Source organism: Entelurus aequoreus, linkage group LG19 (assembly GCF_033978785.1).
Source record: "Entelurus aequoreus isolate RoL-2023_Sb linkage group LG19, RoL_Eaeq_v1.1, whole genome shotgun sequence".
NCBI lineage: Eukaryota > Metazoa > Chordata > Actinopteri > Syngnathiformes > Syngnathidae > Entelurus > Entelurus aequoreus.
In genome coordinates, this window is record NC_084749.1 from 10,135,479 (window position 1) to 10,151,568 (window position 16,090).

The 16,090-nt window shown below is 38.2% G+C and overlaps 1 protein-coding gene across 2 annotated transcripts in view; it reads right to left on the reverse strand.

Moving 5' to 3' along the window:
• Positions 1 to 1,790: 1,790 nt before the first annotated feature.
• Positions 1,791 to 16,090, reverse strand: part of LOC133635098 (lysophosphatidic acid receptor 3-like) — a 34,727-nt gene continuing 20,427 nt past the window's right edge. The window contains exon 4 of one of the 2 annotated variants that reach the window (XM_062027868.1): positions 1,791 to 6,327. In XM_062027868.1, the coding sequence (XP_061883852.1) occupies positions 5,993 to 6,327 (335 nt within the window). In that variant the 3' untranslated portion in view covers positions 1,791 to 5,992. The remainder of the gene's footprint in view (positions 6,328 to 16,090) is intronic. The other variant, XM_062027867.1, reaches the window with a different exon arrangement.

Below are 16,090 nucleotides of genomic sequence, written 5' to 3' on the forward strand. Positions count from 1 at the left end.
ACACGGCCCCATTCTTCCACAGTAGGAAGGGGGTTCGTACGGCCCCATTCTTCCACTACAGTAGGAAGGGGGTTCATACGGCCCCATTCTTCCACAGTAGGAAGGGGGTTCATTACGGCCCTATTCTTCCACTACAGTAGGAATTATGGTCCCATTCTTCCAGAGTAGGAAGGGGGTTCATACGGCCCCATTCTTCCACTACAGTAGGAAGGGGGTTCATACGGCCCCATTCTTCCACTACAGTAGAAAGGGGGTTCATACGGCCCCATTCTTCCACAGTAGGAAGGGGGTTCATACGGCCCCATTCTTCCACAGTAGGAAGGGGGTTCGTACGGCCCCATTCTTCCACTACAGTAGGAAGGGGGTTCATACGGCCCCATTCTTCCACAGTAGGAAGGGGGTTCATACGGCCCTATTCTTCCACTACAGTAGGAATTATGGCCCCATTCTTCCAGAGTAGGAAGGGGGTTCATACGGCCCCATTCTTCCACTACAGTAGGAAGGGGGTTCATACGGCCCCATTCTTCCACTACAGTAGGAAGGGGGTTCATACGGCCCCATTCTTCCACTACAGTAGGAAGGGGGTTCATACGGCCCCATTCTTCCACTACAGTAGGAAGGGGGTTCATACGGCCCTATTCTTCCACTACAGTAGGAATTATGGCCCCATTCTTCCAGAGTAGGAAGGGGGTTCATACGGCCCCATTCTTCCACTACAGTAGGAAGGGGGTTCATACGGCCCCGTTCTTCCACTACAGTAGGAAGGGGGTTCATACGGCCCCATTCTTCCACTACAGTAGGAATTGCGGCCCCATTCTTCCACTACAGTAGGAAGGGGGTTCATACGGTCCCATTCTTCCACTACAGTAGGAAGGGGGTTCATACGGCCCCATTCTTCCACTACAGTAGAAAGGGGGTTCATACGGCCCCATTCTTCCACAGTAGGAAGGGGGTTCATACGCCCCCATTCTTCCACAGTAGGAAGGGGGTTCATACGCCCCCATTCTTCCACTACAGTGGGAAAGGGGTTCATACGGACCCATTCTTCCACATTTGGGGAGGGTGCACTATCCACTTTAACCGCCAGATGGCAGTAGAGTGTTGAATATTTTGAAATGTGTTTTGTGGCAACTCCAACTTTGACCACAGTGTTAGATGCTATGTAGAGTGTCGCTTTCCATCATTTCCAGCAGACTGCATTGCAAAATGATTAACTCCCACCTCTTCTCGAATGGGACCATATGAGTAGCTTCCCTACTGTACATTTATTCCTTCTCTCGATTTCGACAGGGGAAAAAAACTACATGTTTTGCATGCAATTTTAAACTTTAGTATTATCTGTTAATGCAACAAATGTGAAACTGTTTTTAAGTTCAAATCAAATAAATTACTTCAATATCTGCTCGATTTCAAAGCAAGTTATCCATCAAATTGGACACTTTAAAATGACAATTGATTTTCCTGTAAAAAAAAAAAAAAAAAAGGGCAGCTGCTGGAATTTTACTGAAAAAAAGAAAAAAAAATATTGTACGGTTTTTCTATTTACAGTAATATTCTGTAAAAAAACAAAAAAACACTGTACATTTGACAGCACAATTGTGATGACTAAGCTGCCAGTTTTTTACTGCAAAATGGAAAGATATATTTCCCTACTGCAATAATGAAATGCATGTATAATAATATGAGCTAAATCCTTTTTAGTCATCAATTATTCACGGTAACATAACTGGAATGTTGTTTGACACCCCCTCATTTACAGTAAAAACAACACCTGCAGATTTGATGGAAACATTTTACTGTACACATGAAAAATCAGTGGTACTCTTTCTCTATTTACAGCAATATACTGTAAAAAAAAAAAAAAAAAAAAAAGTTACAGTAAAATTCTGGCGACTGAGCTGCCAGGTTTTTGTTTTTTTTACTGTCAAAAAAAAAACAGTGTTAGTGTTTTTCCATTGACTATAATATGCTGTAAAACCACAGTAAATGTATTGATCCAGACTGACACTGTACATTTATAACGATACATTATTGACTGCTCCAAGCGGTTATTAAGAGCCGTGTCTGAGGAACTATTCAAGAATTCGGTGTTGTGACATCTTTTCCTTAGAAGCCGTGGAGGAAACAGGAAGAGGATGTCGTCGAGTTGGAAAGACAGGAAGAACAAGTTTTGCCTCCATCAGCAGCACTAATTGACCTGGAGGACACTTTATTAGGGACACCGACATAAGGTTCTGGCTTCACCAAAATAAAGGTCGTTTGTGACGGAGGGGGCTTTCATCGTTGGCACCGTCAAAATAAAACAGAAATGGGTCTCAGTGTAATGCAGTAATAATAAAAAAAACCTTGTAAGTGTACCTAATGTTAAATACATAAATAAAATAGATTTTTTTTAAAAATAAGGGCAGAAAAAAAGCAGGAGGGACTTTCGCAGGGCAGTTGGGCAGCACCGTTGGGGTATTATGGCCAATAATTGTGGTATTGCTGGGTATTGTGGCCAAAGAACTACATTTCTGTTTCATCTGACATCACATGGACAAAGATAAGACCTTCTGGAGAAAAGTTCTGTGGTCAGATGAAACAAAAATTTTGCTCTTTGGCCACAATACCCAGCAATATGTTTGGAGGAGAAAAAGGTGAGGCCTTTAATCCCAGGAACACCATGCCTACCGTCAAACATGGTGGTGGTAGTATTATGCTCTGGGCCTGTTTTGCTGCCAATGGAACTGGTGCTTTACAGAGAGTAAATGGGACAATGAAAAAGGAGGATTACCTCCAAATTCTTCAGGACGAGCTAAAATCATCAGATTGGGTGTTCCAACAGGACAATGACCCCAAACACACGTCAAAAGTGGTAAAGGAATGGATAAATCAGGTTAGAATTAAGGTTTTGGAATGGCCTTACCAAAGTCTTGACTTAAAGGTGTGGACAATGCTGAAGAAACAAGTCCTTGTCAGAAAACCAACACATTTAGCTGAACTGCACCAATTTGGTCAAGAGGAGTGCTCAAAAATTGAAGCAGAAGCTTGTGGGTGGCTACCAAAAGTGCCTTGTTGCAGTGAAACTTGCCAATGGACATGTAAGCAAATATTAACATTGTTGTATGTATACTTTTGATACAGTAATTTGCTCACATTTTCAGTAGACACATAATAAATTCATAAAAGAACCAAACTTCATGAATGTTTTTTTTGTGACCAACAAGTATGTGCTCCAATCACTCTATCACAAAAAAATAAGAGTTGTAGAAATGATTGGAAACTCAAGACAGCCATGACATGATGTTCTTTACAAGTGTATGTCAACTTTTGATGGCGACTGCACATTCTTAGACCGGTGTAATGTGTTCTGTAACGTATTTTGAGCTGAATCAGCCGTAAATTTGGATTCCAAATCACACGAGAAGTATCGAGGCATATTTGTTTCCAGAATTCTGGGTCACAGCTTGTGGATACGCCCGAGTGCCATTTGGAAGTCTGGATACCTTTTGTGTTATCTTTTTTTGATAATAAAGCATATCATTTGGATAATTTGGGGGCAGATGTTTTGAATAATCAAACAGTCATGGGATTACTTTCCCATGTTGTTTTGTTGAATCTTGCGCTGATTACAGATTTGATTTGTATATATTCAAGGAATGTGCTGGATTTATTACACATCGTGTTATTAAATGTTTAAAATAGATAAAACTGTTTCCGTTGATGATACACTATATTGCCAAAAGTATTTGGCCACCCATCCAAATGTCCAGAATCAGGTGACCTAATGACTTGGCCACAGGTGTATAGAATCAAGCACTTAGGCATGGAGACTGTTTCTACAAACATTTGTGAAAGAATGGGCCGCTCTCAGTGATGGAGTCATCTGAAATAGAGCTGAATGTATTCATGACTGAGATTGTATCTTGAAGAGAAGAATGTGGATTTTGTAAGAAAAGTAATATATCATCAGCATAAAGGCTTATTTGATGATGAACGGTTGCAGTATGGATGCCTTTACAGTAATATTTCACAAACAGGAAAAGGTGAGGTGGTAAGCCACCATAAAAGGTCTTGACTTTGAAGCAATGAATATTTCTGCACTGATTTTTTTACACTGTATTATTTTCTTTTAAACATTTTTCTAACCTAAATATATTTTTACACACTGAGTTTCTACACACTGACATTTAATAGTGAATCTTTTATCCATTGAATTTTTACACCGACCTTTAATAGTGAATCTGTTATACATTGAATTTGTACACACTGAATTTGTACACCCTGAAATGTATTGGTGAATTTTTAATACACTGAATTTTTACAAGTTGAATTTTTAATACACTGAATTTTCTATACACCAAATTGTTTTATTACTGAATTATTTATACACTCATTTTTATACAGTGAATGTTTTTACACTGAATTTGTAGTGATTTTTTTACACTGAATTTTAATAGTGATTTTTTTTTACACTGAATTTTAATAGTGTTTTTTTTTACACTGAATTTTAATAGTGATTTTTTTTACACTGAATTTTAATAGTGATTTTTTTTTTACACTGAATGTGTATACAATGAATGAATTTGTATACAGTGATTTTTTTACACTGAATTTTAATACAGCTGGGTTTTTTTTACACTGAATTTTAATAGTGATTTTTTGACACTGAATTTTAATAGTGATTTTTTTACACTGAGTGTGTATACAATGAATTAATTTATATACAGTGATTTTTTTACACTGAATTTTAATAGTGATTTTTTTTACAATGAATTTTAATAGTGATTTTTTTTACACTGAATGTGTATACAATGAATTAATTTGTACACAGTGATTTTTTTACACTGAATTTTAATAGTGATTTTTTTTACACTGAATTTTAATAGTGATTTTTTTTTTACACTGAATGTGTATACAATGAATTAATTTGTATAGTGATTTGTCTCCTAAAGGAATCAATAAAGTACTATCTAGCTATCTATTTTTTTTTACACTGAATTTTAATAGTGATTTTATTTTTACACTGAATTTTAAGTGTTTGTTTTACACTAAATGTGTATATAATGAATGAATTTGTATACAGTGATTTTTTTTTTTACACAGAATGTTGATAGTGATTTTTTTGACACTGAATTTTAATAGTGATTTCTTTTTACACTGAAAGTGTATACAATGAATGAATTTGTATACAGTGATTTTTTTTTACACTGAATTTTAATACAGTGATTTTTTTTACATTGAATTTTAATAGAGATTTTTTGACACTGAATTTTAATAGTGATTTTTTTACACTGAATTTTAATAGTGATACATTTTTTTTACACTGAATGTGTATACAATGAATGAACACTTTACACAGATATTTTACACACTTATACACATTTTAAAGCACACATTTTCATTCAATGAAATTGTCAGCATCATTTGATGTAAAAAAAATAAAATAAAATACAGTTCACAAAAAAATTCAGTGTATATACATTCAGTGCAGACATATTTGCTACTTCAAAACTCACTTAAATGAATCCTCAATTTTTTGCCTGAATAATCTAAACACATTTTCATTCAATGAAATTGTCAACATAATTTGATGTTAACAAAAATTCAGTGTAAAAAAAACAAAACAAACCTTTTTGTACTAAAAAACAGGAAGTGACTTCTGTACATTATGCGATATAAAAACAGGAAGTGACTTCTGTACATTATGCGATATAAAAACAGAGGCTGCAGTGAAGACGTCCAATAGAGTTTTTGAGAGATAAATAACGTTTGTCTCCAGCTGGAAAAAAACCAAGTTGCGTTTTGAAAAGGATGCGATTGTAGCAAGAGAAAACGCTGATATTCCTCCCGGCCGACTGGCAGCTGGGTGTCCTCTCAGTTGGACCTGACCCAGAGGTTCTGTGAGGGCCAAGGCAAGGTTTCTCTCAGGGTGGACTCCAGACCACAGAGGACCTTCACGTCCGCTTTCTAGGCGGACCCCTACGTTCTTCCAAGAGCACCCATTCCGTTCTCAGGTCCGAAAGACGTCCTCGTCCTCGTCCTCGATCTTGGTTTCCTCGGACGGAGGCTGGCTGGTAACCGTGTCCAGGGCGGAGCTTAAGGGCCGGGTGTTGGCCCGCGTGGAGCGCTGGCGCCGCGTGCCGTGGCCGATGCAGCGCAGGAGGTTCTTGAAGGTGGTCCACATCTCCTCGTCCTTGTAGGAGTAGATGCAGGGGTTCATGACGGAGTTGGCAACGGCCAGGAGCAGCAGCCAGCGCTTCAGTTTCATCACCTTGCAGCTGGTGCAGTTCAGGCCGTCCAGCAGCAGGACCACCAGGCCGGGGGTCCAGCAGACCACAAAGGCTCCTGCAGGGTCACAGGGACAGTTTTTACATGTCAGAAGAAGGTCAACAAATGAATGTTCAGGCTCAAACCACTGAGATTAGCAACAGGTCCTGAAATCATCTCCATATTTGATGTCAAGTAGACTTCATCACTTCTAGTCTTGGACTTAGTGGTCAGATCTGTTTTAGATTGGTCACATCTAGTCTTAGACTTAGACTGGTCACATCTAGTCTTCAACTTAGATTGATCTAGTCTTAGACTAGTCACATCTAGTCTTAGTCTTAGATTGGTCACATCTAGTCTTCAATTTAGATTGATCTAGTCTTAGACTGGTCACATCTAGTCTTCGACTTAGATTGGTCACATCTAGTCTTCGACTTAGATTGGTCACATCTAGTCTTCGACTTAGATTGGTCACATCTAGTCTTCAACTTAGATTGGTCTAGTCTTACACTGGTCTCATCTAGTCTTTGACTTAGATTGGTCACATCTAGTCTTCAACTTAGATTGACCTAGTCTTACACTGGTCACATCTAGTCTTTGACTTAGATTGGTCACATCTAGTCTTAGATCAGTCACATCTAGTCTTTGACTTAGATTGGTCACATCTAGTCTTAGATCAGTCACATCTAGTCTTTGACTTAGATTGGTCACATCTAGTCTTAGACTTAGATCAGTCACATCTATTCTTAGACTTAGATTGGTCACATCTAGTCTCACATTTAGATTGGTCACATCTAGTCTCACATTTAGATTGGTCACATCTAGTCTTATACTTAGATTGGTCACATCTAGTCTTCAACTTAGATTGACCTAGTCTTACACTGGTCACATCTAGTCATTGACTTAGATTGGTCACATCTAGTCTTAGACTTTGATTGGTCACATCTAGTCTCACATTTAGATTGGTCGCATCTAGTCTTATACTTAGTCAGATCTAGTCTTAGACTTAGATTGGTCACATCTAGTCTTCAACTTAGATTGATCTAGTCTTAGACTAGTCACATCTAGTCTTAGTCTTAGATTGGTCATATCTAGTCTTCAATTTAGATTGATCTAGTCTTAGACTGGTCACATCTAGTCTTCGACTTAGATTGGTCACATCTAGTCTTCGACTTAGATTGGTCACATCTAGTCTTCAACTTAGATTGGTCTAGTCTTACACTGGTCTCATTTAGTCTTTGACTTAGATTGGTCACATCTAGTCTTCAACTTAGATTGACCTAGTCTTACACTGGTCACATCTAGTCTTTGACTTAGATTGGTCACATCTAGTCTTAGATCAGTCACATCTAGTCTTTGACTTAGATTGGTCACATCTAGTCTTAGACTTAGATCAGTCACATCTATTCTTAGACTTAGATTGGTGACATCTAGTCTTAGACTTAGATTGGTCACATCTAGTCTCACATTTAGATTGGTCACATCTAGTCTCACATTTAGATTGGTCACATCTAGTCTTATACTTAGATTGGTCACATCTAGTCTTCAACTTAGATTGACCTAGTCTTACACTGGTCACATCTAGTCATTGACTTAGATTGGTCACATCTAGTCTTAGACTTTGATTGGTCACATCTAGTCTCACATTTAGATTGGTCGCATCTAGTCTTATACTTAGTCAGATCTAGTCTTAGACTTAGATTGGTCACATCTAGTCTTCAACTTAGATTGATCTAGTCTTAGACTAGTCACATCTAGTCTTAGTCTTAGATTGGTCATATCTAGTCTTCAATTTAGATTGATCTAGTCTTAGACTGGTCACATCTAGTCTTCGACTTAGATTGGTCACATCTAGTCTTCGACTTAGATTGGTCACATCTAGTCTTCGACTTAGATTGGTCACATCTAGTCTTCAACTTAGATTGGTCTAGTCTTACACTGGTCTCATCTAGTCTTTGACTTAGATTGGTCACATCTAGTCTTCAACTTAGATTGACCTAGTCTTACACTGGTCACATCTAGTCTTTGACTTAGATTGGTCACATCTAGTCTTAGATCAGTCACATCTAGTCTTTGACTTAGATTGGTCACATCTAGTCTTAGACTTAGATCAGTCACATCTATTCTTAGACTTAGATTGGTGACATCTAGTCTTAGACTGGTCACATCTAGTCTCACATTTAGATTGGTCACATCTAGTCTCACATTTAGATTGGTCACATCTAGTCTTATACTTAGATTGGTCACATCTAGTCTTCAACTTAGATTGACCTAGTCTTACACTGGTCACATCTAGTCATTGACTTAGATTGGTCACATCTAGTCTTAGACTTTGATTGGTCACATCTAGTCTCACATTTAGATTGGTCGCATCTAGTCTTATACTTAGTCAGATCTAGTCTTAGACTTAGATTGGTCACATCTAATCTTAGTCTTAGATTGGTCACATCTAGTCTTGGACTTAGATTGGTCACATCTAGTCTCACATTTAGTTTGGTCACATTTAGTCTTATACTTAGTCAGATCTAGTCTTAGACTTTGATTAGTCACATCTAGTCTCACATTTAGTTTGGTCACATTTAGTCTTATACTTAGTCAGATCTAGTCTTAGACTTTGATTAGTCACATCTAGTCTCACATTTAGATTGGTCACATCTAATATCACATTTAGATTGGTCACATCTAGTCTTAGACTTTGATTGGTCACATCTAGTCTCACATTTAGATTGGTCGCATCTAGTCTTATACTTAGTCAGATCTAGTCTTAGACTTAGATTGGTCACATCTAATCTTAGACTTAGATTGGTCACATCTAGTCTTGGACTTAGATTGGTCACATCTAGTCTCACATTTAGTTTGGTCACATTTAGTCTTATACTTAGTCAGATCTAGTCTTAGACTTTGATTAGTCACATCTAGTCTCACATTTAGTTTGGTCACATTTAGTCTTATACTTAGTCAGATCTAGTCTTAGACTTTGATTAGTCACATCTAGTCTCACATTTAGATTGGTCACATCTAATATCACATTTAGATTGGTCACATCTAGTCTTAGACTTAGATTGGTCACATCTAGTCTCACATTTAGATTGGTCGCATCTAGTCTTATACTTAGTCAGATCTAGTCTTAGACTTAGATTGGTCACATCTAATCTTAGTCTTAGATTGGTCACATCTAGTCATAGACTAAGATTGGTCACATCTAGTCAACTTAGATTGATCTAGTCTCACACTGGTCACATCTAGTATTCGACTTAGATTGGTCACATCTAGTCTTAGACTTTGATTGGTCACATCTAGTCTTAGATTGGTGACATCTAGTCTTGGACTTAGATGGGTCACATCTAGTCTCACATTTAGATTGGTCACATCTAGTCTTATACTTAGTCAGATCTAGTCTTAGACTTTGATTGGTCACATCTAGTCTTGGACTTAGATTGGTCACATCTAGTCTTGGACTTAGATTGGTCACATCTAGTCTTGGACTTAGATTGGTCACATCTAGTCTCACATTTAGTTTGGTCACATTTAGTCTTATACTTAGTCAGATCTAGTCTTAGACTTTCATTAGTCACATCTAGTCTCACATTTAGATTGGTCACATCTAATATCACATTTAGATTGGTCACATCTAGTCTTAGACTTTGATTGGTCACATCTAGTCTCACATTTAGATTGGTCGCATCTAGTCTTATACTTAGTTAGATCTAGTCTTAGACTTAGATTGGTCACATCTAGTCATAGACTAAGATTGGTCACATCTAGTCAACTTAGATTGATCTAGTCTCACACTGGTCACATCTAGTATTCGACTTAGATTGGTCACATCTAGTCTTAGTCTTTGATTGGTCACATCTAGTCTTAGATTGGTGACATCTAGTCTTGGACTTAGATGGGTCACATCTAGTCTCACATTTAGATCGGTCACATCTAGTCTCTCATTTAGATTGGTCACATCTAGTCTCTCATTTAGATTGGTCACATCTAGTCTTGGACTTAGATTGGTCACATCTAGTCTCACATTTAGTCTTATACTTAGTCAGATCTAGTCTTAGACTTTGATTAGTCACATCTAATATCACATTTAGATTGGTCACATCTAGTCTTAGACTTAGATTGGTCACATTTAGTCTCACACTTAGGTTGGTCACATCTAATCTTATACTTAGTCAGATCTAGTCTAGATGCTGGTGCAAAAACCACAACTATGTATCATCCAGCACGAGGAGGGTGTGCCCGGGCAAGTATGGTTCTGTCCTTTAGTAGTGAAAAAGAGAGTAAAGCCAAGGGAGATGCGCAGAAGTTCTCAACACAACACCTAATATTCCACAACACAAATACAACGTTGAAACAACATACTTTTTGACAACATTCAACCAATATTGGGTTCCAACGTGGATTTGACCAGTGACATTTGGTCATTTCCAACCAATATTCAACAACACAAATACAACGTTGAAACAACATACTTTTTGACAACGTTTAATCAATGTCAGGTTGAGACGTTGATTTTGACATTGAAATTTGGTCATTTCCCAACCAATATTCTACAACACAAATACAACAATGAAACAACATACTTTTTGACAACATTTAATCAATATTGGCTTCCAACGTGGATTTGACCAGTGACATTTGGTCATTTCCCAACCAATATTCAACAACACAAATACAACGTTGAAACTACATACTTTTTGACAACTTTTAATCAATGCTGGGTTGTGACGTTGATTTGACATTGAAATTTGGTCATTTCCCAACCAATATTCAACAACACAAATACAACGTTGAAACAACATGTTTTTGACAACGTTTAATCAATGTCAGGTTGTGATGTTGACTTGACCATTGAAATTTGGTCATTTCCCAACCAATATTCAACAACACAAATACAACGTTGAAACAACATACTTTTTGACAACTTTTAATCAATGCTGGGTTGTGACGTTGATTTGACATTGAAATTTGGTCATTTCCAACCAACAATGTGGATCCAACATTAGTAAGGGTGTAACGGTACGTGTATTTGTATTGAACCGTTTCGGTATGGGGGTTTCGGTTCGGTTCGGAGGTGTACTGAACGAGTTTCCACACGGACACATTAAGTAGCGCACCACACGTTGTGTAAACAATGCACACTGAGGCACAACACATGGCATGCTAGCAGCGACCGGGCTACGACAACAAAGCGAAAGCGGTGTGCCGACATTGTTCGGCAGTGGTAGGGTATGCTTCTGGCAACACGTCAAACATGCTAACCCATTTGAAGCGTCACCACCACCAAGTGAACATCGCTTCGACGACGAGAAAGACGAGCGTGGTGCAAACACCTCATTCAAGCAGCCTCTCCTCGGCGAGTCAGGCAGGGCTAAAGCAATAACAAACGTTTTTATAGCAGCAGATTTAAAGGCCTACTGAAAGCCACTACTAGCGACCACGCAGTCTGATAGTTTATATATCAATGATGACATCTTAACATTGCAACACATGCCAATACGGCCGGGTTAACTTATAAAGTGACATTTTAAATTTCCCGCCAAACTTCCGGTTGAAAACGTCTTTGGATGATGACGTATGCGCGTGACGTCACCAGTGAAACAGAAGTACCGGTACCCCATTGAATACAATACAAAATAGCTCTGTTTTCATCTCATAATTCCACAGTATTCTGGACATCTGTGTTGGTGAATCTTTTGCAATTTGTTTAATGAACAATGGAGACTGCAAAGAAGAAAGTTGTAGGTGGGATCGGTGTATTAGCGGCGGACTACAGCAACACAACCAGGAAGACTTTGACTCGGATAGTAGATGCGCTAGCCGTCGATCACTGGAACGCAGGTGAGCACGGGTGTTGATGAGCAGATGAGGGCTGGCTGGCGTAGGTGGAGCGCTAATGTTTTTATCATAGCTCTGTGAGGTCCCGTTACTAAGTTAGCTTCAATGGCGTCGTTAGCAACAGCATTTTTAAGCTTCGCCAAGCTGGAAAGCATTAACCGTGTATTTACATGTCCATGGTTTAATAGTATTGTTGATTTTCTGTCTATCCTTCCAGTCAGGGGTTTATGTATTTTGTTTCTATCTGCATTTGAGCCCGATGCTATCACGTTAGCTCCGTAGCTAAGTTAGCTTCAATGGCGTCGTTAGCAACAGCATTTTTAAGCTTCGCCAGGCTGGAAAGCATTAACCGTGTATTTACATGTCCATGGTTTGGTAGTATTGTTGATCTTCTGTCCATCCTTCCAGTCAGGGATTTATTTATTTTGTTTCTATATGCAGTTAAAGCACGATGCTATCACGTTAGCTTGTAGCTAAAGTGTTTCACCGATGTATCGTCGTGGAGATAAAAGTCACTGTGAATGTCCATTTCGCGTTCTCGACTCTCATTTTCAAGAGGATATAGTATCCGAGGTGGTTTAAAATACAAATCCGTGATCCACAATAGAAAAAGGAGAGAGTGTGGAATCCAATGAGCCAGTTTGTACCTAAGTTACGGTCAGAGCGAAAAAAGATATGTCTTGCACTGCACTCTAGTCCTTCACTCTAACGTTCCTCATCCACGAATCTTTCATCCTCGCTCAAATTAATGGGGTAATCGTCGCTTTCTCGGTCCGAATCTCTCTCGCTGCTGGTGTAAACAATAGGAAAATATGAGCAGTCCTTCCTCCGGTGTCGTCTAGCTACTTCCGGTAGGGGCAAGGCTTTTTTTTATCAGAGACCAAAAGTTGCGAACTTTATCGTCGTTGTTCTTTACTAAATCCTTTCAGCAAAAATATGGCAATATCGCGAAATGATCAAGTATGACACATAGAATGGATCTGCTATCCCCGTTTAAATAAAATAAAAATCATTTCAGTAGGCCTTTAAGACCATATTGCATTAAAAACTAGATTTTGACCCACTTCTTTCTGCAGACAATGTGGATAAACTGATTTTTCTGGCAAAAAAACATGAAGATAGAGAGATAGTCACCTGGGTTAAAGGCTGGGGGGGGGGGAAGAAAAGTTAATCTGAGGCTGAGTTGACTTGAAACTGTTTAATGTTGCACTTTTTATATGTAGAAGAAAAGTTTTGTCATTTTTATTTAATCTGAGCAATAACTTGAGGCAGTTTCATGTTGATTAAACAAGTTGAAAAACTTATTGAGGTGTTACCATTTAGTGGTCAATTGTACGGAATATGTACTTCACTGTGCAATCTACTAATAAAAGTCTCAATCAATCAATCAAATAAAGCACTTTATATGTAGAAAGGTTTTGTTAAGAAACCATTTTATTTGATATATGTTGACCACATTAACCCTGGCAATGGACCCTGTGTGTAGATGTATGTTATTATTATCCAAAATGTATATTTTGTTGTTTCCGAAAATGAACCGAACCGTGACCTCTAAACCGAGGTACGTACCGAACCAAAATTTTTGTGTACCGTTACACCCTTAAACATCAGACATCAACGTTGTCTCAATTTACAAATACAACTATTTTGCAACGTTGTTTTAAAAAGGACATGTACGTATAATCAACGTTGTATTAATGTCTGCTGGGTCATGGTTTTGGAGCAAGTGTTAGAATAATTGTTTCTAAATTATCACAAAAACTTTGTATTACATTGTGTTCCTGACAAGAAGACAAAAGGCTGTCTTTTGAAACCTACTAAGAGTAAGGCTCGTAATACTCCACTGTGTAGGGCGGGGGGGGTAAGCAAGTAGGTGTTCCTGTGTTTTCTCATGTATGGTAATCAACAGAAGGATGTTGTTCTGGCCCAAGGACTTCAGAGCGGAGAGATGGCAGGATCTGCCCAATTTCCAGACGAACTCTTTTTGAAATATTTTACGAACTCTCTTTGAACTATTTTATGGAACTCTTTTTGAACTCTTTTACAAACTCTTTTTGAACGGACCTTTCCTGTGAATTCTTTACAACCTTTTCTGTGAACTTTTTTGCGACCTTTGTCCTTTGGAAACAGCGGTGGCCAGGTGGTCAGGGAGGGTCCAAAATAAAAGAAGGAGGCACGCAATGACGCATACAATGTCCGGGCGACTCTCCTCAATATATCGAGTCCAAATTGAATTATGTCTCTTTTTAATTCTTTGCCTCTTGTCTTGTTTAATAGATGTCATCAGTGTTTGAACCTGACAGCAAGCGTTGTTCCCAAGATTGTCAATAGAAGACGAAGGTGATCGCTCAAAGACAACGTCCTTACGGCCCCCTCGACATTGCTGGGGCATGTGGGTCTCACAGAGGGAAGGGAGCCCCGCCAGACGGCCTCACTCCCCCCCGGTCGACCGATGGGAAGCGAGACGGTGTCTTGTTAATGCCAAAAAAGTGTTTCCTTCATGCTTTTGCAAAACACTTCAAGATCGAAACATCTCAAAAAACACCTCATAAGAGCGCAAACATTTTTTAGCCATATATAAAAGGTTTTTGGAACTATTGGTGTTTCCATTACCGGTTTCCTATTGCTTTATTTAGGTTTTGCACATTTCTAGCGGTAATGCACTGCAAAAACTGAAATCTAAGTAAGATTAAATATCTCAAACAAGGGTGATATTTGCTTATTTTCTGTCTGATAAGATAATTCTTCTCACTAAGCAGTTTTATGTTAGAGTGTTTTACTTGTTTTAAGGGTTTTGGTCCTAAAAGATCTCAGTAAGATATTACAGCTTGTTGCTGAGATTTGATTACCTATATAGAGTAAAACATGCTTGAAACTAGAATATCAACTGTTGCAAAGCTGTACTGTCATCAACACTCACAAGTATAAAACTACTTTTTTAAAGTAATAATTTCTTATTTCAAGCATGAAAAAAAAATCATGACTTTGACACAATTGTGTCTCATAATTAAAACAGATGACAGCCAAAGGGACTTTGCTGTTTTATTTTCAATGAAACAATAGAAAATAGGTAGTCATATAGTAGTACAGTTGGCACAGTACAGTAAACTGACAGTTAATATTTAAACATTTAACATTTCTAACTATTTTGAACAGAAATAGTTCATGCACATTCAGATAAATTCCTCAAAATTACAATTAAAACATTTTTGGCCGGGGGCCGGGCTGTATATATGCGCACTAATTGGCTGAAAGAGCACGCACTTGGCGCGATGATGTCATGTTATCGATGGAAAAATGCATTTTTAGACAATATGATTTGCCTGAGCGGCTAGGAGACCCCGAGAGTAACAAGCGCTTGCCTTGTTGCCTTTCCATCAAGAACAATAAACTAGTTTTTAGTATAAGTTTGCTGGTTTCTAGAAATATAATGCCGAGCGCATATCATTATGTCAAGATAATGGCACTAGCATTTACTTCATTTAAGAATATTTTTCAACATATTGAGCAATAAGGTCTTATTTTTTTTACCAAGAAAAGTGCACTTGTTATTAGTGATAATATACTTATTTTAAGGTATTTTTGGGTTCATTGAAGTGAGCTAATTTGACTTGTTTTGGAAAGTCTTGACAAGCCAAATTTTCTTGTTCTATTGGCAGATAATTTTGCTTAGTTGAAATAAAATACCCCTGATTTTTGTATTTTTTTTTCTTGTTTTTGAACACTGACTTTTTGCAGTGTGGAAAGGCAGCTTGTGATGATTACAAAGTTACACAGGAAAGGTCCGACATGTACTGATATGAAAAGAACATAAAGTGTTTTCTTGTTTGCCTCAGAGTGGAGCATCATCTTGACGACACGCCTCTGTCCTCCATCTGCCCACAACCACCACATCCTGACTCTACATCCTTCCTGATGCTGCCATCCAGTCATTGGCCAATATCAACGTACTCAATACTCTTAAGTCAACCGCAAAGTGTATGGTATGGCTCATGATGTATTGATC